The sequence below is a fragment of the Balaenoptera acutorostrata genome, chromosome 8, assembly GCF_949987535.1.
Source record: "Balaenoptera acutorostrata chromosome 8, mBalAcu1.1, whole genome shotgun sequence".
Taxonomy (NCBI): Eukaryota; Metazoa; Chordata; class Mammalia; order Artiodactyla; family Balaenopteridae; genus Balaenoptera; species Balaenoptera acutorostrata.
Genome location: NC_080071.1, coordinates 10,932,889 through 10,958,842, shown reverse-complemented (window position 1 = coordinate 10,958,842; position 25,954 = coordinate 10,932,889). Strand labels below are relative to the sequence as shown.

The 25,954-nt window shown below is 33.6% G+C and overlaps 1 protein-coding gene across 1 annotated transcript in view; it reads right to left on the bottom strand.

Moving 5' to 3' along the window:
- ACVR2A (activin A receptor type 2A) overlaps positions 1-25,954 on the bottom strand; it is an 86,447-nt gene that overhangs the window by 20,917 nt on the left and 39,576 nt on the right. The window contains exons 2-4 of the mRNA XM_007183030.2: positions 15,370-15,577; positions 11,788-11,897; positions 11,436-11,590 (exon numbers count right to left, since the gene is read on the bottom strand). Of these exons, the coding sequence (XP_007183092.1) occupies positions 11,436-11,590; positions 11,788-11,897; positions 15,370-15,577 (473 nt within the window). The remainder of the gene's footprint in view (positions 1-11,435; positions 11,591-11,787; positions 11,898-15,369; positions 15,578-25,954) is intronic.

Genomic DNA, 25,954 nt, shown 5'->3' with positions numbered 1-25,954 from the left:
AAACCAAAAACTATTACTATGACAAGCCAATCATGTTTTTAATACTAGAAGTGGAAAAAAAAAAAACTACAACATAAATTTATAAACTATAGAGGATGCACAATAAAGCAACAACAACAAAAAAAAATCTAAGAACAAAATGTTTAGTATGCATCCACAAAAAGTGCCACAACCATAAAACAAACATCAATGCATCTTACCTCTATCATTATATGAAAGGCGTGCTTGTGAAGAAAAAACACAGGCAAAAGAAATTACGATTTATATCCAGAATGAAATGAAAAATGACACATCAGTTACAAAAGTGAAGGAAGGAGAATAATGATTTAGCTTTTTAAAAGCTGGCAATGATCCAATGTATCATATTGTTTAAATGAGAACAGAGAACACTTTCCTTATAAACAGAGGAAAGTAATATATTCCTTTTTAAATCTTGGACATTACCTATCAGATAAAAGGTATTATTATATAGATGACTCTAGTATGACCCCAAGTTACCTGATCCAATGGACTTCAAGCCAGCAAATAAACTAAACCAAGTCTTAAATAATTGTTACTTATTTTTCTAAGAAGTTCTAAGGTCTAACTATAAGAGTTTTTTTTTAAAAAAAGCAATTTAGCTGAGAAGCTATGCGTTGGAATTGGACTCTGGACACCAGAGGGCAGTACTGCCTTTAACAAAAACTGTAGGAGCAGCACAAGAAATTTTTATATAGCTAGAGTTGTTTCTCAGACAGTTGTCCTAAGAATCTAGAATCTCCAACTTCCTGAACTGCTTCATTCCCCTCTCATGGAAGACGGAAGAATCCTTACAATGAGACAAAAAAAACATTTCTGGTGCCTATGTGAGTGTGTGCTACATAAATAATACGCTAGGGAAAGAAAATAAGATGGGAGAAGAGTAAGATCAGAACTGAGCAGAACACAGTGATAGACCAGGCCTACTGTTAACTACTTCCCCAGCTACATCCAGAGTGAAGAGGTCAAGCAGTGGTGGCCTTGGAAGGAAGTATCCATGCATATTTTTCAGGCTCAGGACACTCAGATACTGATAAAGAACAAGATTTTCATTTTCCTAGTCATCCCGCAACAGGTAAGGGCCCTAATTTAAAATCAAGAGAAATATTGTCACCAGTGTAAAGAAAGACTTCGAATTCCTCCAAACATGTGACTATATTTCCCAGTTTCCAATATTTCTACAGAGAACAAATAGCACTGACGAAAAAGATTTGACAACTTGTTTATATGTACCAGTTGCTTAACTAGTTTTTCTTGCTTGATTTTCTCCTGTGATAATGATTCAGGATTATTTAATAATTCATCTAAAAGGCTTAGCTAATCTCACTATCAAAACATTTTATCAGTACTACAAAGTAAAATTCATCCCTTGAAAGAATACATGCCAAATGAGTAACTAGACTGTAGCTTCCAAGGCTTAAACACCTCTGTTTTTGTTTTCACACCAGTGCTTTCAGAGACAAAGATGCCACTGTAATAACACTGTGCAAGAAGGTGCTGTCCATGCATCTTACCAAAAAAGTGCACCTTTGCTCAATATACCTCTCAATAAGTGAGTATTAGAATAAGCTATAGAACGATCCAAACTAAACAAGACACACCAAGAACAGGCCTCAATGCATAAACTATGTTACAAAATAAGAGGCAAAACAGAATCCAAAAAAATAAATTCACCGAAATACACAAATAGATAAAGAGTAACCAAACAAAATAATCTGGATTCACAACTTGGAAAATGAAACTTGAATATCATGCACTGTGACTGGAGATAACAGTGAAAACCAAATCAGCACATTAATGTCAAGTAATTAGGTTGCTGGATGAGAAAGAGGCTTGCTGCTTATTCCTTAAGGGGAAAAGAAATTAACTATTGACAAACATCAGAAAGGAATGAATAATACTTCTCTATTCATTCAACAAATCTTTACTGAGCACCTAGTTTGTGCCAGGCACTGGCTACCCAGGCTCTCATGACACTTACTATAGTGTGGGGAAGAAAGACTAATCAAAGAATCATACTAATGAATGCATAATTATAAAATAAGAGCAATAAAAAGCAATTTAGTTACCTTGAGCACCTGTAAAGAGAAACCTAACTTATACTGGGCAAGGTAAGTAAGAGAAGACCTCCTGAGGAGAGGATCCTTGAGAAATGAAATAAGTACTAGAGGGAGGCAGATGAGGTGGAAAAAAACGGTATTGGGACACATCCTAGATTTCTGACTTGTGCAACCAAATGGTTACTGGTTCCATTTACTGAGAACCAGGTCTGAGAGAGAAGATCGTTACCCTTGTATTGTTAAGTGCTTGGAGACATCTAAGTGGAGATATTAAGAACGCAGTTAGATACACAGAACTAGAATACAAAGAAATCTTTCTAGAAATATGGATTTTTACATGCTATAAATATATGCGAAATATACTATAAATTTTCTCTTACTATTTAAACCATTCCAAGATTTATATTTATATATAATTTTGTTAATAACTCACTCAACAACCTCTTTGGATGATCAAGAAGAATTAAGTACCCGCTCAACAAAGTATTTGAAAACTGACAAATTCTGAATTTGTTTCCTCTTAATCATATAATTATCTTACATTCTAAGACATTTTACAATTGCAAATTTTAAAAAAGACTATTTATTGCCAAGCAGACAGAAATAGAATATGGAAAGAAATAATATAGTATGTGTATCAGGACAAATGCTTCTGAGCTAAGGAAAGCAAGACATTATACATTAACACAGATTTAATAATACTGATACTGTCAAATGCACAGCCATGATTCTATCCAATTAGATCTTCAGAATTCCTCTATGATACATCAACTCCTACTTCTCACATCTTAACTCCTTCCAAAAGCAAAGCATGAATGCAGACCAAGGTGGATGAGTGAGGATTCTGCATACGTTCCCTGAGAAGTGACTAGCCCCTCAGGGCGGCCAGCACTGGAGTAGCAAGCCTGAAGGAGACGCGGCAGGCGCGCCTATTCTGTTGGCTGCTGCTCAGGAGCATCAGGTTTATTCCTGGGCACAGAAGGAATTTTATTTTTATTTAGCATTTGTGTTCTGCAAGTGGAAAAAAAGGAAAAGGACCGTGCTATACATTAATAAATTGTGATGTGATAAAATGGTTATGTTTATCTGCAAGGCTATATATAGTCACTATAAAAACTATTTTAAATGTAAATTATGTACTCTGATCCCTCCCTGTATCCTACTTTAGTTTTTTATGGACCCAACCTAATAATTTACTGAAATGAGCTATTCAATTAAAATTACTTCAATGGATAATAATAATCCTTGGACATAAATGTCCAAGGCTTTGCCACTCAGCAGACTGACTCTAGGCCAAGTCACTTCACCTATATACATCATGGGGTATTGAAAGATTACACTGAGTTAATATGTATAAAGTGCTCTGTATAGTGCTTGACAGAGTACTCAAAATGAAATTTTTTATTATTTGAAATTAATTTCAAAGTATTGACACATATATATGCCAATATTTTAAAATTATTTTCAAGTAAAATAATTTCAATAAATCAATTTTAATATTGAAATCAATGGTTTCAACAAAAAATTCTTCCTTTGGAGTACAATTTTGAGGTCATTGGCAATTAACAGCTAAAACTTATTGAGCACTTAAAATTAGCCCAGCACCCCAGATGTGGCTCTTCTCCCAATCACTACAGAACTGGAATCAAACATTTCTCCTCCTTTCCTCCATCTTTGCCCAAAATTATTGAAGCAATTCCCTTTTTACTCTTTTTACCCTTCCTCTCCAAGCTGCAAAGTCAAACAACCAATCAACCAACCTATTTTTAGTGCACCTACATGTTAACTGTGGGCTCCAGAAGGGCCAGCAGAGACTGTCCCTGAGCCACTTAACATTATACATCAAGCACAGCGCCTGGTACACAGTAGGCGCTCAAGCAACAGGTGAATAGTTAAGCAAAAATAAAACAAACCAACCAACATGAACACCTCCCCAGCCTATCTGATGCAAGCAGCTTTCACTAACAAATGGACTTCTTCATTTTTATTACCTCAAATTAAAAAAAAAAGTTTGACAGCAATGAAGTAGCTAGGAATGATGGAACAGATTGAGGATGAGGTCCAGGAAATAAAAAACAGAGAGAAAAGCAAGCTCACTTCTTCCTATCTACCATCTCCTTGCCAGACAAGAAAAAGGAGATATTATGCACTCTGGTCTATATGCATCAGTCCCATTCGTAAATTGGCAAACAAGGTGGGGCCCTTCACAGGCCAAAGAAAAACTGATTTCAAGATTTTAAAATTTAATATGTCATTTTTAGAAATAAGGTCCTTTGATTAATTTTAATGTGCAGCTTTAACTTGTTTTAAGCTTTTGATACAGCTTTTTTTTTTCCCCCTTTCGCTCCTTCTCCCCTTCTTTTTTGCTTTTGGACACAGAATTTCAGCCAACCTCCAAGTGGGCCTGTCTATACATTTGTAAGAGAAACAACTTATGTACACCTAACTAGAGTAATACTTTGTCAAGCTGCATGTCTATGGATAATTTATGATACTTCTCCCTACAATTAGTTTAGAAGTATATATAGAAGTAAGTTGTGGGACCTCCCTGGTGGCAAAGTGGTTAAGAATCCGCCTGCCAATGCAGGGGACATGGGTTCAATCCCTGGCCCAGGAAGATCCCACATGCCACGGAGCAACTAAGCCCGTGTGCCACAACTACTGAGCCTGCACTCTAGAGCCCGCGAGCCACAACTACTGAAGCCTATGTGCTCTAAGGCCTGTGTACCACAACTACTGAGCCCATGTGCTAAACTACTGAAGCCTGTGCAACTAGAGCCCATGCTCTAGGCAAGAGAAGCCACTGCAATGAGAAGCCCACGTAATGCAGCAAAGAGTAGCCCCGCTTGCTGCAACTAGAGAAAGCCCACATGAAGCAATGGAGACCCAACACAGCCAAAAATAAATTTAAAAAAAAATTTTTTTTAAATAAGTTGTAATTTAGGTTATCAATACAAAAATAATGACACAAAGAGACATTTGTAGTAGCCCTGTTTCTTAGGCATATATGGAAAAAAAAAAAAGGTGCTCAAGAGTTAGGCAATAGAATTATATACCACCACATTAAATATCTTAAAATAATACAATTAAAAACTACGTGTGAAGTGTAGGTTCTAGCTCTTAGCAGAAACCTAACACAAACTCTAAGCTAATAAAACATCAAATTTTGGTATCTTATGAGCATACGTTAAAGCACCACTAAATTTCACTTAAAAATACATCATACAATCAGAATGAGATAGATTAAAAGTACTAAGCTGAAAAGCTGTCCTCAATATACTGTTAAAAGAAAGCAACTGTAGAATAACATTTTACAGTTTATAAAAAAGAAAATACATATATACTCAAATGAGATTAGAAAAAGATGTCAAAAGATACACACCAACCCGTTAAAACTGGTTATTTCAGGAAATTGATAAAGGAAAAAGAGGAAGAACAAATGATTCTCTCCTTTTTTTGGACATACTTCTTTCTGTATAATTTGTCTTGCTATATAACAAGCAAGCATTTGTAGTTAATTTTTAAATGGAAGAGAAAGTGAAAGAGAGAGATGTGTTCTTAAACTCCAGCCATTTAGCAATCAACCTATTTCAAGATGTGCTTCTACAGATGTAATATTTATTTTGTAAGTATAACTTAATACTAACATATTAAATATTCAATAAAACTCAGTAAACTTCTCCCTGCATCTTCTCCAAATAAGGAAGCAGTACACTCTCCTAAACTGACTTGGCTGAATAATGTTATGCTACCCCTTTAGTATCTTATTAATTTTAAATGGGTACATATATAAACTCATGTTCAACAGGAAAATACTACAAAGCATTGTCACAGATGGCTTGGTTTCTCAATGGATAGTAATCTGACATACTGTGAAACGACAACCTATTATTACTTTAATATTAAGGTCAACAGCATTGTTTTGTATGCACAACTCAGTATTCCAAACATCTGAAAGCCTTTAGTCAGACCAAAATCTAGATAAAATGTCATGAAAATGTTATGTCAGGACTGAAGAGATTGATGTCATTTAAAAAGTATTAATGCTGCAATACTTTAGTGCTATTATATAGCCTTCAAATATTAACAAGAAGCTAACTTCATACCTTGTTAAAGGCAGGTAATTTCTAGCCCCTAAACTGTATTTTCTTATCAAGTGATATTTTTTATCAGCACAAATATAGATTTTATAAGACGGAAACTTAAGCTTACATATGGTTATGAAAGCAATGCAAACAGTTTCACTGAAACCACATTAACTCTAACCACAATAAGACTTCTTAACAGAGTCAATGCATCAATTCCCTCATATTTGTGACTCACTGGTACTAGAAAAACCAGTTTGCATTCAATTTACTTACTGGAGATTGTAAGAGCATCCACCTACATACAGAAAGACAGTTTCAGGATAGGCAAAAGAAAAGGTGACCCAGGTAATGCAAATTAAAAGGATGCTTCACACCTGTGATTACAGAAAGAATTGAATAATGGCATTCTCTTATAAAAGCCTGAAAAACTTCAACTTATTTTATCCCCAAGAAATAAAGTCCTAAAGCACATAAAATGTTTATTAAACAATTCCTGGGTATACTGCATTATCATCTTAGTATAACACTAAATGAAACAAAGTCAATTCAGCAATTCATCACTTACAGAATGGTTATTACATGCAAACACTGCATGAGATACAGTAGTGATTACAATACATACCTTGTCTTTAAGGAGCTTATAATAAAGTATGATAATGGAACATGCTCACAAATGGCCAGAACCTTTCTCAACCTAAGTTATTTCATCTGAATCACAAAAGAGAGAAACTGACTTGAGCACTATTTTCTCAATTCTTTCAAGGATGGCACGTAACTAATAACATTCTAGATATATATGATGGATGGCTTAGGGTGTAATGGAAGACGACATGTCATGTTCCAAACTTTGTATTCTTGCTGTTGGATCACTCAGAGCCCTCAAATATTTTTAAGCACGGAAGTAACATAATCGGACATGCAAAATGTTACTGTATAGCAATAGTATAGATGGAGAGAGAGAACTGGAAACAAGAAGACCAGCTACGAGACTACAGAAATAATCTCAGCCTCCAGCATAATAACGTCCTGAAAACCACAGGATCAGAAAGGATGAAAAGGTACTGGAGTTCATAAATAACAGGGCTAAGAATAGGAGAAGTTACTGTCTCCAAGGCTTTCATCCAGGATGAGGGGAAGACAGTGATAACATGAAAAAATGTTAGAAACATAGTAGTTACAGGTTATAAAGAAAGAAGAAAGGTTTATTTCTTAAGAAAAAAAAAAAGCACAATTACTTTTTTCTATGTCTTTAACTATGATAGATCTATTTTAGAATATTTTTTATTTTAAAATAAATTAGAACCGTAATTAAAGACCAGATTTTAAAGCATGTATATCCCTGTATCACTTCTTCAAAATACTAACAAAGCCAGAAGAAACTTTAAACAACTTGATGTCTTAGAAATAAAGAATCCTACCATTTAACTGCCAGAACCAGCTTATTAAGAGATGTATGTAGATATGTCTTAGTCTTCCAGAATACCCCGTAAGACTGATTTTTACCCACAAAGAGAATAAATAAAAGACTGAGATCAGACCAATGAATGAGCACAGTATATGTAACATTAGCTTGTTCTGCTGAGAATCACTGTAAATTCTCTTCAAATATAGTTCTTATTGTAGGAATGATCCATCAATGAGCTATCACCAGCCTTTAGCCAACACTTTAAGAAAAAGTTTCCCTAAGAAAAGAGAATGACAAATTTTATGTCATTGTCTAAAAGTGAAGAAATTAGAAGGAAGATTGTTGCAGAAATGCACAACAAGAATGTAAGATCTTTTCCTAACTGGTCTTGAAATTAAACTTTGAATATGGGGACATGAATATGGGGTGAAATGCAGAAGACACCTTAAGACTTCAAATGTGTAGTATGTTTCCCTTACCTACTTCTCCTGTCCCTCAAAAAAGTCTTGAATAGCTAGGGCATTGGCACTATCAACTCAGAAGCACAAGAATCTTTACCTGCAACCCAATCAATGTTCATAAACCCTATTCTAAAATGTGTGCTAAAAAATTTTTAATGGAAAACAGATGACTTGTTTATTTCCCCTTCTGTCCTCTGTGAGACAATGTGATCATGTTATTGCTCACTTTAGTAGTCAAACTACTCAACATCCCAAAATAGGAAAATAAATTCCCTCTTAGAATGATTTTGAAATGGCAGGGATGTTTACCGAATTATCTGAAACAGCAAAAGCGTCTGCTTTCTGAAAAAAGAGAGGCAGAACAACATAAGCAGTAAGAGCAAAGCTTTAGTGTCAGAGTCCTTGGTTCAGATTCCAGCCCTGATACTTGTGAGCTTTGCTCTGTCTCAATTTCTTTATCTATAAAATGGGGATTATAACATTACATAAACAACCCTGTGAGGTAAAATCAGATCAGTCCTTTCCACACCTGGCTGGTCACCAGAATTGCCTGGAAAACTTACTAGAATCGTAATATCCCAGGCCCCATTCCATACTTTCAGGGGCGTAGTCCAGGAATTTGTATTTCTTAACAAATTCCAAAGATGATCCTTACATACTGGTCACAACTTGGAAATCATGGGGAAATTTTTATGTATTTTTTGTGTATTTTATATATATATATTAATACATCTATGTAACTTACCAGTACTCTAGCATACTGTAAATGTTCAATTAATGCTTGATACAATTAACAATCATTTTTTTGAAGCAGAAATAAAACTGAGCATTTTGTAACAAGATGGCCACTAAGTAATCTTGCAGAAGTAGTCTGCATAAACCTCTCACCAAAAATGAGACTTACAGCATGACTCTATACCATTTGAAACAGTGAAAGATGACATATATGAAGTTCCACATTGATGACAATGCTCCTTTTCCACAACACAGTTTATGACAGAAGGAAAGCATAAAGTCAGGCATGTCTTAAATTTTTCATAACAAAGCCTGACCATTCCAGGTCATTCCATCACAAAACCTTTTCAAGTTCATTCCTTATTTTTCAGTAATTCATACAATTCATGCAAATTCACCAGAGAACAACACACACCCTAAATAAATGTGTACAATAACATTAACCATTGCAACAAATATCTAAAACCCACAGAGATGGATACTAGGAGCATTCCTAGTTCTTATTTATGAATAATAATCCATCTTTCCTTTCTAAAAATCCAAACCCTTGAATTAATTAGCATTTCTAAATAAAGTGGCCTCAAATATATGCTATCCAGCCCTTTAAATAAAAATGTCCAACCACACTTTTTTACCAATATTTTATATAAATCAATGTTATCTATAGGATTACATTATTATTTTTAAAGTTCTATTAAGAAATTTAACAAATTTGTTTTTAAATGTAGTTTCCAGTTTGTTTCTATCATATCACAAATCCAGGGTAAATTTAGACACTACTATATTACTAAATACTCTTTCTTTTTTTTTTCTTTTCTTTTCTTTTTGTGTTAAATTCACAACAATTTAATCACTAATTAGAGACAATATAAGAAAACAAAACAAAAAAAAGTAGATCTCTATGAAGCAAACTGACTACTTTGCAAAATCATGTACAGGAAATAATCATTTTTGAAAATAGAATTATATAAGCCCAAGGTGGCATCGTTATTTATGTCATTACAATCTGCACAAATACATTTAAAATAGTCTTTGTACAAATATTTTGTTGTACTCACCATCAAAGTAAGTAAAATGGAGCTTCCTAAAACCCCCTATCAATATATTTTATGTGTCAAATTTAATTTGCATTTGTCCATAACTCTCCTTTTGAACCAGCATCACAAACTTCTGAATTGATATGATTACATTCAAACTGGAGGTTTAGAAGGAAGTTAGCTCCCACATTTATTTCTGCTGGTGATCCTAATAAAGGCAACTGCTCTTACGTTACTGAAAGAGACAGCTTCACAAATCAATGCATGTCACCAACAGTAAATACTCATTCTTTTAAATGTAGATGTTAAATAAAAAATAGTTACCACCAACAGAAAGTAAAGTGTATTCTATGGACATTTCGGAGTAAACTACATATATTTATCAGGCACTAAATTTTTAAAATTTTAAAGTACTTTTAAAAGTGATTTTTAACAAATCTACAAGTTATCTACTAATGTTAAAAGTTAAAATATTTCAGCTGTACAAAATAGTGTGTTTACCTAATTTACTAAATGAGAAGTTTTACCTTTGGGCTTATTTCTCCATATACACATCTTACAAAGATTACAGGGATCAATGATCTAATGCCAACAGATTGCTCCAAGCACTGAGAAAGGAATATGTTATGTAAATAAAGCTTAAAGTGAAGAAGTTGTTTTGGTCATTAAATTATAAGACTTTACCATTTTCTTCTACCAAGTTTTAACCATTAATCCTAGTGGTATTAGAGAAACAAAGTTAAACCAAGAGATCCAGAAGGCTGAGGTAATCTGATCTTAAAAGTCAAAAGAAACACAAACGTGAGTTTAAAGACATCTCAAGCAATTAAACCAAAAGTTATCACCTTTCCTCTGCCTGTAGAATGTTAACTACTTATATTAAAAGTCCTTGTAAAGCACTGAATCAGCTCCAACTGTCCACATGATAGTGAGGAAAACTTCATGAATTTATTCTGACTACCTACCCACCACACCTATATTTTCAGATATATTCGGTGTCGAGGGAGGGAGAATCAAGGGCATTAAAAAAGTTTTCAGACTTCAGGACACGTTTAATATGCTGCAGATAAAAATATACATACTTGGAACTACAAACAACACATGATGAGAACTGTTGCCCCTCTTCCCTACAACAACAATTTTATAGATATATCCTCTTGATGCCTTTGTGAAACTTCTCTATCCCACATTCTTGGTTACCTTACTGGGTCCCTCACCATGGTTAAAAGGATTTTTTGGCAAGTAGTTTTGAAAAAGACACAACAACTTAGGAATGGAGGAGAAAATATAAGGGCAAGAAAGGGCTATGATATCACTTCTCCATCATCAATTACTTCTCAAGAAAGACAGCAGAGTATATCCCACGTTTTAAAGTACTATAATGACAGTAAAACTCTCCAAAGAAGAACTGGAATGGGAATACTCTTTATTCTACTCCACTTCAACCCTTAAGATTAGGACACAGCAAATTAATAAGTTTGCAAAATTAGCTATAGTTCCCATGACAATAAATATTCAAAAATTAACTCCAAAGGAAAATGATTTGTAACAATCTACTGTGGTTTCACCACAGTAATATTTCTTTAAAATGTAAAATCTAAAACAACACAAAGTACAAGACAATAACTTACTTGAGTTGGAACAAGCACAGGAGGGTAAGCCATCTTATGATGCCTGTACACCCAAAACGCACAAATGACAATCCCCGCAATTAGCATAAGTGGCACCAAAGAATAGAGCAAGATGTTGTAATAGGGTGGCTTTGGTGTAACTGGATTCGAAGTAGCTGTGGAAAAGAGGAGGAAGAAAACCACTCAGATTTGGTCGACAAAATTTCACAATAAATATTTATTATAGTGTCAAATTTTAGGAGAAAAAATAAAGAGTAGGAGAAGATGGGAGTAAATTATTCCATCAACACAAATATGCTTTGTTTTCAATCTACTAGTTGAACAGACATATGCATTTTCCCTGTGAACTTACGCTGTGTGACTTCCATCTCCGGAAAATAAGAAAACCTTTCATTACACATATTGCCCTCACAGCAACAAAAATATACTTCAGGGCTATCTTTTTTTTCTATACAATCAGTCCTATAAACAAAAAGAGGAGAAATAATTAAAATCAACATTATTACTCTGAATCTACAATAGGTGTTTTTCTAAAGTTCTCAGAGATAAAATAACGAATAAGTCATTTATAGTCAACTTTGAGATTTTTATTAATATTCAATAATCAATTCTTAAAAGACAAAAATGTTCCTTGAATCCTATTATTAAATCTCATCAGAAAAATAAATCAAGAGCTGATTTTGTAACAATCACATTGGCTCCTTGAAACCACTTCTTTAATTTGGTTTTTAATGATCAATCTAAGGCAACCATCTTTTTCACTGTTTGTTTAATTAGTAGAAAAGCTTGAAGAGGAACATAAAGCCAATGAAGAAAGTTGGTCTAGGAGTGCTTTTACTTACAGGAAATATAGCTTTCCCATTTTATGAATACAATAACTCAACACTATATATAAAAAACTGTATGTGTGTGTACACATAGAAATACATACCTATACGCCTATGTATACATATAAATACACAGGCACAAAATAATTCCTGTTCATATCTCATGGCAGAACATATTTCAACATCAGAGACCTAAACCAGGCTTGGGAATTAAGCCATTTTTGCAGCAGATTTAAATTCCCTGAACACAATGAACAGGGTTAAGGATAAGCAACAAGAGCAACATGTAACAACAAACATACAGGCCCTAGTAACTCAAAAACTGACTGGAGGTGGGTTGATTTAGGGGGTAGGGGGAAGGCAGCCTTCTATATAGGACCTGAGTTACTGAAAAGATAGGGGTTTAGCATCTAGATTAAATCCTAATAAACCACTAAAAAAATAGCTATACCTAGTTTTTAAAATCAGATATTTAAATACTGCTAATAACATCAGGTAGATTTAAAGACACATTACAAATAAACTGTGAACTTTTATAATGGCTGTTAGAATAACAAGGTTGAATTTAACTCTAAAGTGAAAAGCTCAAGAAATTTCAGGGAGAAGGCAATTTTAATAAAATCAAACTTTGAAATAAAATCTATACCAATGTCTATTTAGTAGAAAGTAAAGGACAAATGAAAGCTAAATTTCTAACAATTTATAAAGAGAAAGTTACAAATTTAAAATTTAATATTTAGAATCATGAATCAAATCATAGGTTAACGTGATTAAATACCTAGCCTAGTTAACTGAAGTAAATTATCAATACTTTTCACCATTCAATTTCATTCTTTTTACCACTGTCTTTTCCTCCACACTTTGACATTTCTTGAATCTTCTTTTCCTTTCTCTTATTTATGTTACTACCTTTAATATTTGTTTTTTAATCAAATTCAGAACATAAAAGCAGAAATTCACATACTTTTAAATTGGCATTTAACCCCTAGAAACAAAGCTGATGTAGTAATTATCACTGTAAGAGCAGGCATTTGCACTGAACAACTCACTCACATTATCTAGCAAAGTTTAATATCCAGTAATACTGGTTTTAGGTGAGAAGCACAGCAGCATTTTACAATAAAAAGAACAGGGATCCCTGATTTCAACTAATTAATAAAGACAGTTTTGAATAAAGATGACCTCCAAACCTCATTTTTTTCCCTAACTTCTTCCTCAACTTTTCTTTTTTTTATAAATTGAGATATAATTTGCTATAACATTACATTAGTTTCAGGTATACAACCTAGTGATTGGATATTTGCATATATTGTGAAATGATCACCACAGTAAGTCTAGTTAACATCTCATCACCACATATAGTTAACAAATTTTTTTTTCTTGTGAAGAGAACTTTTAAGATTTACTTAAATGTTGCTAAGTTCCTTAGCAACTTTCAAATATACAATACAGTATTATTAACTATAGTCACCATTACTTCACATCTCCCATTATATCCCCAGGACCTATTTGTTTTATAACTGAAAATTCATACCCTTTTGACTCCCTTCACCCATTTGCCCACCCCTCATCCCCGGCCTCTGGCAACCACCAATGGTTCTCTATATATATGGGTTCTTTTCTTTTTTTTAAAGATTCCACATACAAGTGAGATCATATGGTATTTGTCTTTCTCGTCTGATTTATTTCACTTAGCATAATGCCCTCAAGGTCATCAGTGTTGTCGCAAATGGCAAGATGTTCTTCTTTTTTATGGCTGAAAAACAGTTCATTGTATACATAGACCATATTTTCGTTACCCATTCATCCACTGACAGACACTTAGGTTGTTTCCACATCTTGGCTATTGTAAATAATGCCGCAATAAACATGGAGGTGCATATATCTTTTCATGTTAGTGTTTTCGTTTCCTTTGGATATATACCCAAAAGTGGAACTGCTACATCACTGCTATTTTTAATTTTTTGAGGAACATCTATACTGTTTCCCTAGTGGCTCACTTACTCTTTCATAACAGCAAATATCACTTAATGATCACCTCTGTTAATAAAGAAGCTAATAATCAGAAATACAGCTAAAATGTATAATTACAGAGTAATAATCCCCAGAAAATTCAAAGATGTAGAAGTATATCCTAAATACTAAATATATACCTAAATGACGATTTTAATTTTCACCAAAAGTGGAGCTAATCCAATTTTCATGAGTTTATTCAACACATTTTACTATTAATCACATATGGCCAATCAACCACAGATTCGTGGTAATCTACTAAAGCCCCTGAAAGTGGATCAGGATGTAGCTAGAGTTCCGTGAGTGTATTAGTTATTTGGCTCCAAAAAGTCTGGTTATCTAGGATTCTGTACCTTCTGCAGTCATCAGCACCCACCCTCAGTGAAAATCCTGTGGCCCAGGCAGTTTAAGTGATCGGCCAAACATCTAGGGACACCTTGCAGAAAGATCACAGGCAGTCAATGACATATCCACTATATTTTATTTCCAACAGAATAAAACAATTTAAACAAGATTTTTTAAATAAAATGTAGCTTTCTATGAGGATTGTGTTAGTTCTGATGTAATTCTGAATGTCAAGTTAAAATGTCTCTTGGGATAAAGAACAAAGGCCTACTCTGCAAGGAAATGTAGTGAGATCAATTTCTTCCAGATACATAAAGAGGGAAACTAAAAGGAAATTAAATACTATGATTAAGCTTTATTCTCCTTCAGGATAGATTTTCAACAGATATATTCTCTCTTAAAGCAATTTTAAAAATCCTTTTTCCTTAAAATTGGTGTTTAAAAAATACCTATAACCCTACAACATATGGAAAGAAATGTTTCTTATCTAAAGTTCTCACTACTTGATAGATTATTCAAACTATATCGAAGATAAAACATAAACATGCTATATTTATTTTTTTACTTTAAAATATATATCTTGTCATTACAACATGTTATAATGGGCTTCATAATCCCATCTTAAAAAAGAAACATTTAAGTGAAAATCCATGCATTGATCTTTCTCCTTTTAAAGAAATGGGGGTGGGGGGAATGGAGGAAATGAAAATTATTCAACACTATCATAAAAAAATAAAATGTGTTCTTACCTGTCATAGCAGTTGATATCATCCAGCCAACAACCTTGCTTCACTATTTCAATGGAACCAGAAATATTCTTCCAGGTAGCAAAACAATGCCGCCGTTTATCTTTGTCACCATAACAGGATTCAACACCAGTTCGATTGGTTCTATCTCTTTCCCAATTAGCATTATAGAAAATACACTCCTGAGTTTCTGATCTACCAAGTATAGCACCTATAAGATAATAAAACGACAACTTTTAATATAACTGTATTTGTTCTTAAACAGATTGTCTCGTCTCCCAGTATACGAAACTTCAAATCTCCCTAAAATGTCAATAATTTACTGCCTTACTAGTGTTATAACATTGGGTTCAGGTTTCCAGGTCAATTTCTGTACTTTAAGTATAATAAACATAATAATAGAAAGCAACCACATATATCACAAGGTTTCTCTGTAAAAGGCCAGTTTCACTTAAGAATGTCCTTGATGGAAAGCAGTACAGTTGTTAATTTTTTAAAAATCTTGACCCTTGAGTAGACTTCTTCTCAATATTGTGTGACAAAATGGGAACTAACCAAAAGCACTGCTGCTGCACACTGAAGTACAATGATTGCCTCCAGAAAAAGCCCTTGCATGATTGAGTTGTGAACTAAACCAACCAAGGCTATTCAGACTTGAGTATTTGGCAGAAATGTTCCCAAAATGAACCAAGTAAACCTGTTACTTCAAGAAAAACACTGACAGTATGCACTGCCAATAATAAAATATGAGTTTTCAAGCAAAAATAAGAATTTTGGAAACTTTGTACTTACCGCCACCATTAGCCTGACACCTTCCCAATACTTAAAGAATTTCTGATGAGTGGTGGTATTAACAAATGTGACTTTTAAATACAGAATAATGAGATGTGCCAATATTTAGAAGGTCTATATAATTCAGAGAACCAGTATTTTCCAAGTGAATTATGCATGACGCTTGAAAAACACTCATGGGCAAAAAATCCATACAAAATTCAAGATAGCCAAGTAGATTTTAACATTACAGAGGACAAAAAGTTCATTAGTGGTTTCAGATTCCACACTGTAACTAACTTTTAAGAAACTATCTCTTGTCTTACATGGAAAAGCAAGGGAACTGGAATACCCAAAATAATTCTGAAAAAGATGTACAAAACAGAATTCATCCTGTTTGTTTGTTTGTTGGCCGCACTGCGTGGCTTGTGAGATCTTAGTTCCCCACTCAGGCATTGAACCCGGGCCATGGCAGTGAAAGCGCCAAGTCCTAACCACTGGACTGCCAGGGAACTCCCCATATTACTTGTTTTTAAGACTTGTACTAAAGGTTCGGCAATCAAGACAGTGTGGTCTTAGTGAAAAGACAGACACATGAACCTACAGGACAGGACAGAGAATCCAGAAATAGACCCATACACATACAGTCAATTGATACACAGCAAAGGTACCAATGCATTTAGCAGAGAAAGTCAACAACCGACGGTGGAACAATTGGACATCTATATGCAAAACAAAGAACCTCAACTCATATCAACTCATAGCTCATGCTGTATACAAAAATTAACTCTAAACACATCACAGACCCAAACTAAAACCTAAAACTATAAAATTTCTAGAAAAAAATGAAAAATCTGGTGACCCTAAATTATGAAAGATTTCTGAGAACACAAAACACATAAGCTACAAAAGAAAAAACTGGTAAGTTGAACTTCATTAAATTTGAAACTTCTCTTTGAAAGTTAAGGAAAAAAATTCAGACTGGGAGCAAATACTTGCAAATTATATACCTTAAAAATAACTGATATTCAGAAAATATAAAGACCTCTCACAACTCAACAATATGAAAACATACTACCCAATTTCTAAAAACTGAGCAAGAGATTCAAATAGATGCTTTATCAAAGAGATATGAATGAGAAATACTACATAAAAAGATACTCAATATCACTAATAATCAGGGAAATGCAAACTGAAACTAGATCTAATACTGATTGGAATGACCAATACAAAAACAAAATGTACAATCTCAAGTGCAGGTAAATATGTAGAGCAACTGGGACTTTCACACATCTGTGGTGGGAATTCAAAATGGTCCAGCCACTTAGGAAAAACAGTTTGCCAACTTCTTACAGTGAAATGTGCACCTACCATACTACACAGCAATCTCATGCCTAGGTATTTACCTAAGAAATGAAAACGTATGTCCATGCAAAAATCTATACATTAATGTTTAGAGTGGCTTTATTCAGAATCACCAAAAGCCAGAAACCACCTGATATCTAGCACTGGTAAATGGAAAAATAAACATCTATACAATAAAAAGAAGTGAGCTAGTGATAGCTGCAACCAAATGGATAAATTGCAAACACACTATGCTAAAAATGAAGACAGTCTGAAAAGGCTACATATTGTATGACTCCATTTACACAATATTTTGAAAAAGGCAGAAGTACGGGTAAAAAAATCAGATCAGAAGCTGGGAGGGAGGAGAAAGGGCTGATTACAAAAGGGCATGAGGAAACTTTGGGGGGTGATGGAAATATTCCACATTTGTATTGTGGTGGTGGTTGTATGATCGTATGGGTTAATCAGAACTCACAGAATTGTATATCCAAACAAAATACATTTTATCCTCTGTAAATTATACTTCAATCAACTTGACTTAAAAAAACAACAATATCAAAGAAACTACACTTGCTGGGTTTTGGTATAGTATCAAAGAAAAACATCCACAATTATCTTAAAAAAGGATTAAAATATTCCTCACTTTTCTAACTATATATCTGTGTATGGCCAAATTTCCTTCATGTCAAAACAACACAACGGATTGTTGTATCACAACAAATTGGAAAAAACAGGTATAAGAATCCAGTTGTCTTCTACTAAAACAATTAAAAAGAGATCTGTAACAATTTCACTAATTTTTTTGTTGTCTTGGAAAATATTTTTCATAAAAATCTATCCTTTTGTTAACATATAATGGATTTATTGTCACTTCTAAATAATTTTTTTTTAATTTTCTGTCTCAATTTCTAATATGATGAATATTTACAGATACAAACCACATAAAAACTCTTTGGGGTAAGTCTAAAGAAGTTCTGAGACCAAAAAGTTTGAGAACTGCTGCTCTACAATGCTCTAGCACAGAGATATAATTATAAGCTGATAAAATCTGTGGCAGTAATGGTGCTGTGGACTTCTCAACTACGGAAGAAATAATAGTGTGAGCGGACATGTAAACTGTGGCTGGTAAAGCTATGTCCATTGTATTTTATAAAAGAAGGGCTGCAACTACTATTCATCTGTATATTAACAGTAGCCATTTTGTAAATTATTCCTTTTCAGAAACCTGTTGAAAATAACAGCAAATTAAGTTTCCTCCTTTACTAAATAACCACAAAGCAATCATACTCTGCCCACGTTATCTCAAAACAGGGGATGGCAAACTTTTTCTGTAAAGGGCCAGAGAGTAAATATTTTAGCTTTTGCAGGCCATATGGTCTCTTTCACAACTACTCAATTCTGCCATTGTAGCACAAAAGCATCCAGAGGACAGTAAATGAATGAGCATTGTTACATTCGAATAAAACTTTATTTACGGACAGTAAAATTCAATTTCATGTAATTTTTACATGTCACAAAATATTATTTTTTGAATTTTTTTTCCAACCATTTAAAAATGTAAATATCATTCTTAGTTCACAGGCTGGATTTGACAGGCTGTGTGGTCAGCTACCTCTTTTTTTTTTTTAAGTTTGGTTTTTTTTTTTGATATGGACCATTTTTAAAGTCTTTATTGAATTTGTTACAATATTGCTTCTGTTTTAAGTTTTGGGTTTTTGGCCGTGAGGCATGTGCGATCTTAGCTCCCTGACCAGGGATCGAACCCACACTCCCTGCATTGGAATGTGAAGTGTTAACCACTGGACGGCCAGGGAAGTCCTGGTCAGCTACCTCTTGAAACAACATCCTAATTCCCACATTCTAGCTAACCTGCCTTTTGTGTGTTTTGTTTGTTGGGGAGGAGTCTTCTGTGAACTATCACTTGTGTAATTCATGTTAAAAACCACTATTAATTATTTTTAATTTCCAAAAGAAGACTCCATTGAAGCATAGGAACAACACTTGAACTAAATAAAACTGACCTCCCAAAAAAGAACATTGCCTATGACAAAAATGCCAAATAGGTTTTATCTTTGGTGTCAATTCCAATCAATTAAGAGTGGCTGCCAGGAGCCATGTACTGAGAGATTTTGAGGTAAAGGGTTTTGAAATTAGTATAGAAGGAGGGGAGAAAACATCAGTATCTTTTCTTTGCCACCTCTGGTCTTGAAAAAAGATAAACAAATGACTATTTTCTTTATTTCTTTTAATACTTCTTAATATTTAATGGTAAGTTAAGATTTCAGATGATTTTCTAGATTTAGACTATCACTTGATTGATATTATCCACAGATAGAAAGAAAACTGCTTAATGGGGAAAATGACAATCTTGCCACCCCCCTCCTCAAGCTGACTGGGTAATCAGTCTCTATCTTTCACGTCTCCAACTGACCACTAAATATAATAACATGATAATTATAAAAATAAACCAAGTTATATGTATTTTTACGTTAAGCTCACACAGTGACTTTAAAGGTGTAGTTCTAAAAAGGATGACAAAAGTTACCTATATTTACTAGTTTTTAAGAGCATATCCCAATTTAAAATTTTCTGAAACTTTAAATTTCTACCATAGGTTTATTCTATCAAAGTAATTCCAAATAGTTAATATGACTTTCAAAAGAAATAAATGAACATAAAAGGTCTGTGTGCAGGGTTTATTATAATGGTTCTTAACAAATGATGTGCATCAGAATCCCCTATGTGTTTTCTTGAATTCATGTTTGAGTGCCATTTTGTATGCCCGAGGAATGAGTAGTTGAAAAGTACATGGGGGGCAGCGGGCAGATATATAGATGTATAGATACTGTATGTATGTTTTCTTTTCTCCTTTTGGCAAAGAGCCACTGGTGATCTAATGTTCCTCCCCAGTGAAGTACCACTGGCTGTGACCTGAACTTGGAATTTAGTTTACAAACTGTGACCTTGAACAAGTTACCAAACCTTTCACTGTTTTGTTTCCACATATGATTCAATTTCCCTAATAATTCCATAATTATTATGGATAATTCCATAGTTTCATAACTCACACTCAGGCAAGTTATAGCAAATCAGTAAGTCTGGTCGCAGAATCTAGTATCAGAATTATTTTAGATAATAGTTCTATTTCCGAAGTACTGCTTATACATAATGACTCATACTGACCATTTCATTTTTCCTACCATTTAAGAAAGAAAAAAAAAGAAATACACAGGACCTGAAATTTGTTAGAACATTTGGCCATAAAGTAGGACTGTAAAAGTCATACTCAAAATCTGAAATACTCCTCCCATGAGGAAAAAGTAAATTGTACCTACTGCAACTGCACCTGAGGACAATTAGGGTTTTGTTTTTTAAAAGCATGAAGTATTAAAATAATACATCAACACTAATTTTACACAATCTCTTCCAGAAAAAGATGAAGAGGGACTACTTAACAACTAATTTTCTGAAGCCAGTATTACCTTGATACAAAAACCAAAGACAGAACAAAAAAGAAGAGGGATAATACAGGCCAGTATCTCTCACTAACTTAGATGTAAAAGTTCTCAACAAAATTTTAGCAAACAAAATCCAAAACTGTATTTTTTTAAAGTAATACATCACAACCAAGTACAATCTATTCCAGGCATGTAAGGTTGGTTTGATATTCAAAAATCAGTAAATGCAATCTGCCAAATAAACAGGCTAAAAGAGAAAAACCATATGCTCTATCAGTATAACAGGAATAGACAGAAACTTCCCCAAAGTCACAAAGAGCACCTACAAAAAAAACCTACAGCCAACATCATACTTAATGGTGAAAGACTGAATGCTTTCCCTCTAATATCAGAAACAAGGCAATAATGTCTACTCCCACCACTTTTATTTTACACAGTACTGAAAGTTTTAGATATTGCAATAAGGCAAGAAAAAGAAATTAAAGGCATACCAATTGGAAAAGAAGATATAAAACTGTTTCTATTTGCAGATGAAATGACTGTCTATTTAGAAAATGCCAAGGAATCTTCAAACAAAAAAAATGCTAGAACTAGTGAGTGAGTTCCGTAAGATCACAGAATACAAATCACCACACAAAAATCAACTGTGTTTCTTTATACTGACAATGAACAAGTGGAACTGAAATTAAAAATTAAAAGTACCAGTTACAATTGCTCCTAAGAAAATAAAATACATATAGTCTAATAAAACATCTATAGGATTTGTATGATGAAAATTATAAAATGTTGATGAAAGAAATCAAAGAAGACCTAAACACTTGGAGAGACATACTGTGTTCATGGATTGGAAGAGCCAACATAATAAAGATGTCAACTTTCCCTAAACTGAAATATATAGGATTAATCCAATTCACATCAAAATCTCAGCAAATTTCTTTGTAGATACCTAAAAGAGCTTATTAATGTGTTGAAAAAGAATAATAAAGGGAGAAATCACTCTTCTTGGTGTTAAGGCTTATCATATAGTTGCAGTAGCATGACAGTGTGGTACTGGTGGAGACAAAGACACAAAGACCAGTGGAACAGATAGAGGACCCAGAAACAGACCCATACAAATATGCCCAATTAATTTTTAACAAATGAGCAAAAGAATTTTAACAGAGAAGAGATAGCCTTTTCAATAAATGGTGCTGGAACAGTGGACATGGTTCAAGCAAATATTTCTTAAATGCCCTCCCCTTTGCAATCTATCATCATTCTAACAGTTTCTGAAAGCCCAGCTCTTGCAAAAAGCCTCCCAGGCTAAATCTCACATATGTGACAATTTTCAAGTTTTCTCATCAGAACTCCTCCTTCCCACAAAACGCACACTACTTGCAATCCAATATAAAATATTTTATATTTATTCATTGTTTTTAGTTAGTTGTCTATATAAGTCCTTTCATACATCAGAATGCTATTGGATCTAAGACTGTCTTACTTGCCCTCCAAACATAAACAGTACTTAATGAATGATTAAAATGTAAAAATGTGATGTGACAACTGAATTTTAAAAATCCACCAACTACTACTGCACCCCCATCTCCTTTGAAACAGGTAGATGAAATTAAAGAATATTTTACAATTATGAATTGTATTAATTTATTATCTGATTAAGATGACAATGTTTTTCACGGCCCTGCGACCAGCCTCATCCTATCACAATTTTCCTACGGTATGCGACCAACATTAAACAGAAAGAGAAGAACTGTTTTGACAACTTACAAATCTGAGGCTCACTTCTGGAAAAGTATTTTAATGCTGTCTAAAACTATCAACAAGTCACTGAGAACAGAGTATAAACAGGCTACTGAATGCCTTCCCTAACCTTGTGCCTCCCAAAGGCAACTTAGTTTGCTAGGAAGGGTTAATGAAGTTTCAAAAATAATGAATACAACATGAAAAGCAATTCTTGTTTTCCCTTCACATGTCACTGCTTCCTACCACTCTAGGGGTAGAACACACGTCCAAAGAGAATCAGCTATGGAAGGCAGATCAAACTGAATGATGTTTTTAATCAAAAACATTTTATAGTACAAATAAAATAAAATTGTATCAAAACATTGATACAACCCTCATGCAACCCTCAATATGACAGATACCCTAATTTCCCCCAATGAGAAGATATTTTTAAAATCTTTTAACCAACTTGAAATATACAAACTTTTCTATATTTGTATGAAAAGCCTAATGTATACTTATTTTAACTCATTAATTTAGTTTTATGAATGTTTTAAAATCATGAAGCACAAAAATTTTAAAAACAATTTTGTTCAAACTTCACATACGTCTTTCAACAAGTGTCATCTTATTACCTTCTTTTTGAGTCATTTAAAAGTAACAAAACTTGAATTATCTTCATTTCCATTTAAGTTGTTTGAGAAACAGTACTTTTTGAAGTCATATAGAATATTGTCACTGGAAATGTTTCTCCAAGCCACAAACTTCCACTCCCATAATACTAAGACACTGTTTTTTTCGCATTGTTCTATAGGTATATATTGTGATGTTCATAAAGTACTTACAATATTGCTCTTAAAAGTGAGATTTTAAATTTTTTTTACAACCTTTGTGAATAGTTTACAACAAATTATGATAGTTAATCAACCTTCCCAAGAATAATTTCTTATCTGTTTGAACTCTTTATTCCCCTTTTACCTTTTCCCTCAGGAAACTTCCATAAAAATTCAAAACTAGCACTGACTGGCATCACTTCAAGCCTGTCTGTCTTCTACAAACATTATTTTTCTATTCAAAATAAAATTATTGAGCAAGAGCCTCAAAATATTAAAACCTTTGCAAAGTCTCAAATATAAAATGACTTCTTCTGGGAATAATCTTTGAAGAAAACTTTGCTTTTATATTGAACATATACAGATGAAAAAAAATTGATCATATGCTTGTACTGTAAATTAAAACACCAAGATAAGGGCTATAAATAAATGCAGTAGGACTTTGAGATGATAACCTGGACCTCCACTAGACTATGAGCTTCCAGAACAAGCCCTATTATCACTGCTGTATCACCAGTACCTGGCACAGTACAGGAACTCAATAAACATGCACTAAATCTATCAATTAACAAGGAAATGAAAAAAGAAGGTTTTATGGAGGAAAGGGAACTAAAGCAGGACTATTAAGGAAAGAGACAGAACTGGGCTAAACAGAGACAGAGAAGATCATGATCAAATAAACAGGGCTGCGGTTAATCAGTGTTTGACAAGATAGCTTTCACTAAACATGAACGGTCCATATTCTTCAGTATTGGGTATAATCAAGGAAGATTTGCAAGACATCAAAAGTTAAGAATAGAAGTTATATTTTTAAGATTAACCTGAAAATCAGTAAACTGTGTTGGAATAGAAGGAAACTCAGCAAGCCATACAAACTACCCAATAAAAACCAGGAGTCTGTAATATCCATGCTTATCAGATGGGCACAGGTATCAAAAGGACTGACAAATTAGAATATGGAGATCAAGTTTTTGCTTTACACAGTCTCTTATTTGGTCTAAGTGTAAGAAAGTAAGATATAAGTGACCTGAGTTAGGTATTTGGCTGTTGATAAATGTTTAGCTTACATCATATTACAAAATAAAGCTTTATTCCATATATATTTACCCTATGTTTCTCTTTTTTGTTAACTCTCTTCCTGATGTTATGTTCTTACTATCATGAAAGGTATGTATTGTCCGGGATAAGCAAGGTATCTTCAAAGATAAGGCACAGTGGAAAAGTGGTTTTGCCTATAGCCACAAAATGTGTGGGCAACCTATAAATGCCCAGATCTCAAGATTGAAATAGTCCTATGCAGTTCTCTGGCACTCATTCAAAATACGAATTACATCAAAACAGGTACAAGTAGATACAAGTATTACCTAGACTGTATAAAACAGGTTTCTGATATTAGATGTTCATTTTGGGGGGAACAGGGAGATCACGGTGACCGCAGCTAGAGGCCAATATTCCCATCAGAATAAACAGACTATTTTTTAAATTGCACAAAAGCCAAAACTGGGCATAAACTTAGAAGAATAAGAGATAAAGGTAAATTCTCAAAATCAGAACAGACATCCTAAGACAGATTAAGGAAATCCCCCCCCCCCACACACACACACACAAAGTAGTTTCTACTAAAAACAACCTACAAGTCTCAATTACTCTGAAAAGACACTAGGTACATTAAGGGGTTTTAGTGCTTCATTTGCTTGGGAAAATGCAGGCTTTCTTTTTAGTAAATCATCAAACTCTGATGTAAATACGGATCACTTCAGCTGCTATGAAAGTAATGTGAAATATTACCCTTGAGGAACCAGCAGTATTAAGAGTGAGAAACTTAAAAAAACAAAACAAAACAAAACAACTCATCACAAAGTTTTCATCAAAGTAACATCTGCTAACTTAAAACCAGCAACTGAAGAAAATTAGCAATACTTATTAGAGAAGTTTTAAATAGCAGTACACTTCTATTAAAGGAAAAGAATACAAACTGAAAACTCACTATGATATTAAATAACAGCTATATCACTTAACTAGCCTTATTTTAAAAATCACCAATGGCCTTCATATTTATAACTAAGATGCTTAGTACTAGAAGAGAAGAATCTAAAATTCTTGTTTATTACTTCTATGTGTTGTGTAATTTCTTTCCCACTTTAAAACTCATTTTAATAATTTGTTTTTATGCATCTTTAAACACATCAAAGGTCTTCTGGTATCCTTTCTTTTCTATATTAATAAACATCACAGAAGTCACCTTCCCTATTTGGCTGCCCTGGGCTGTTTTTAAGTATTAGGAAAAAAAGTAAAGTCCACAATGTCCCAAAAGACTTCTGATAAACAAGTTAGAAATATGAGGAAGGAGAATATATTTTCAAATAAAATATGCAACATTTTAGGACCTGTCAATCTAATTTTTTATTTTTATTTTTTTAAACTAAGCACCTTCCTACCACCAAACAATCACTTCCAAAG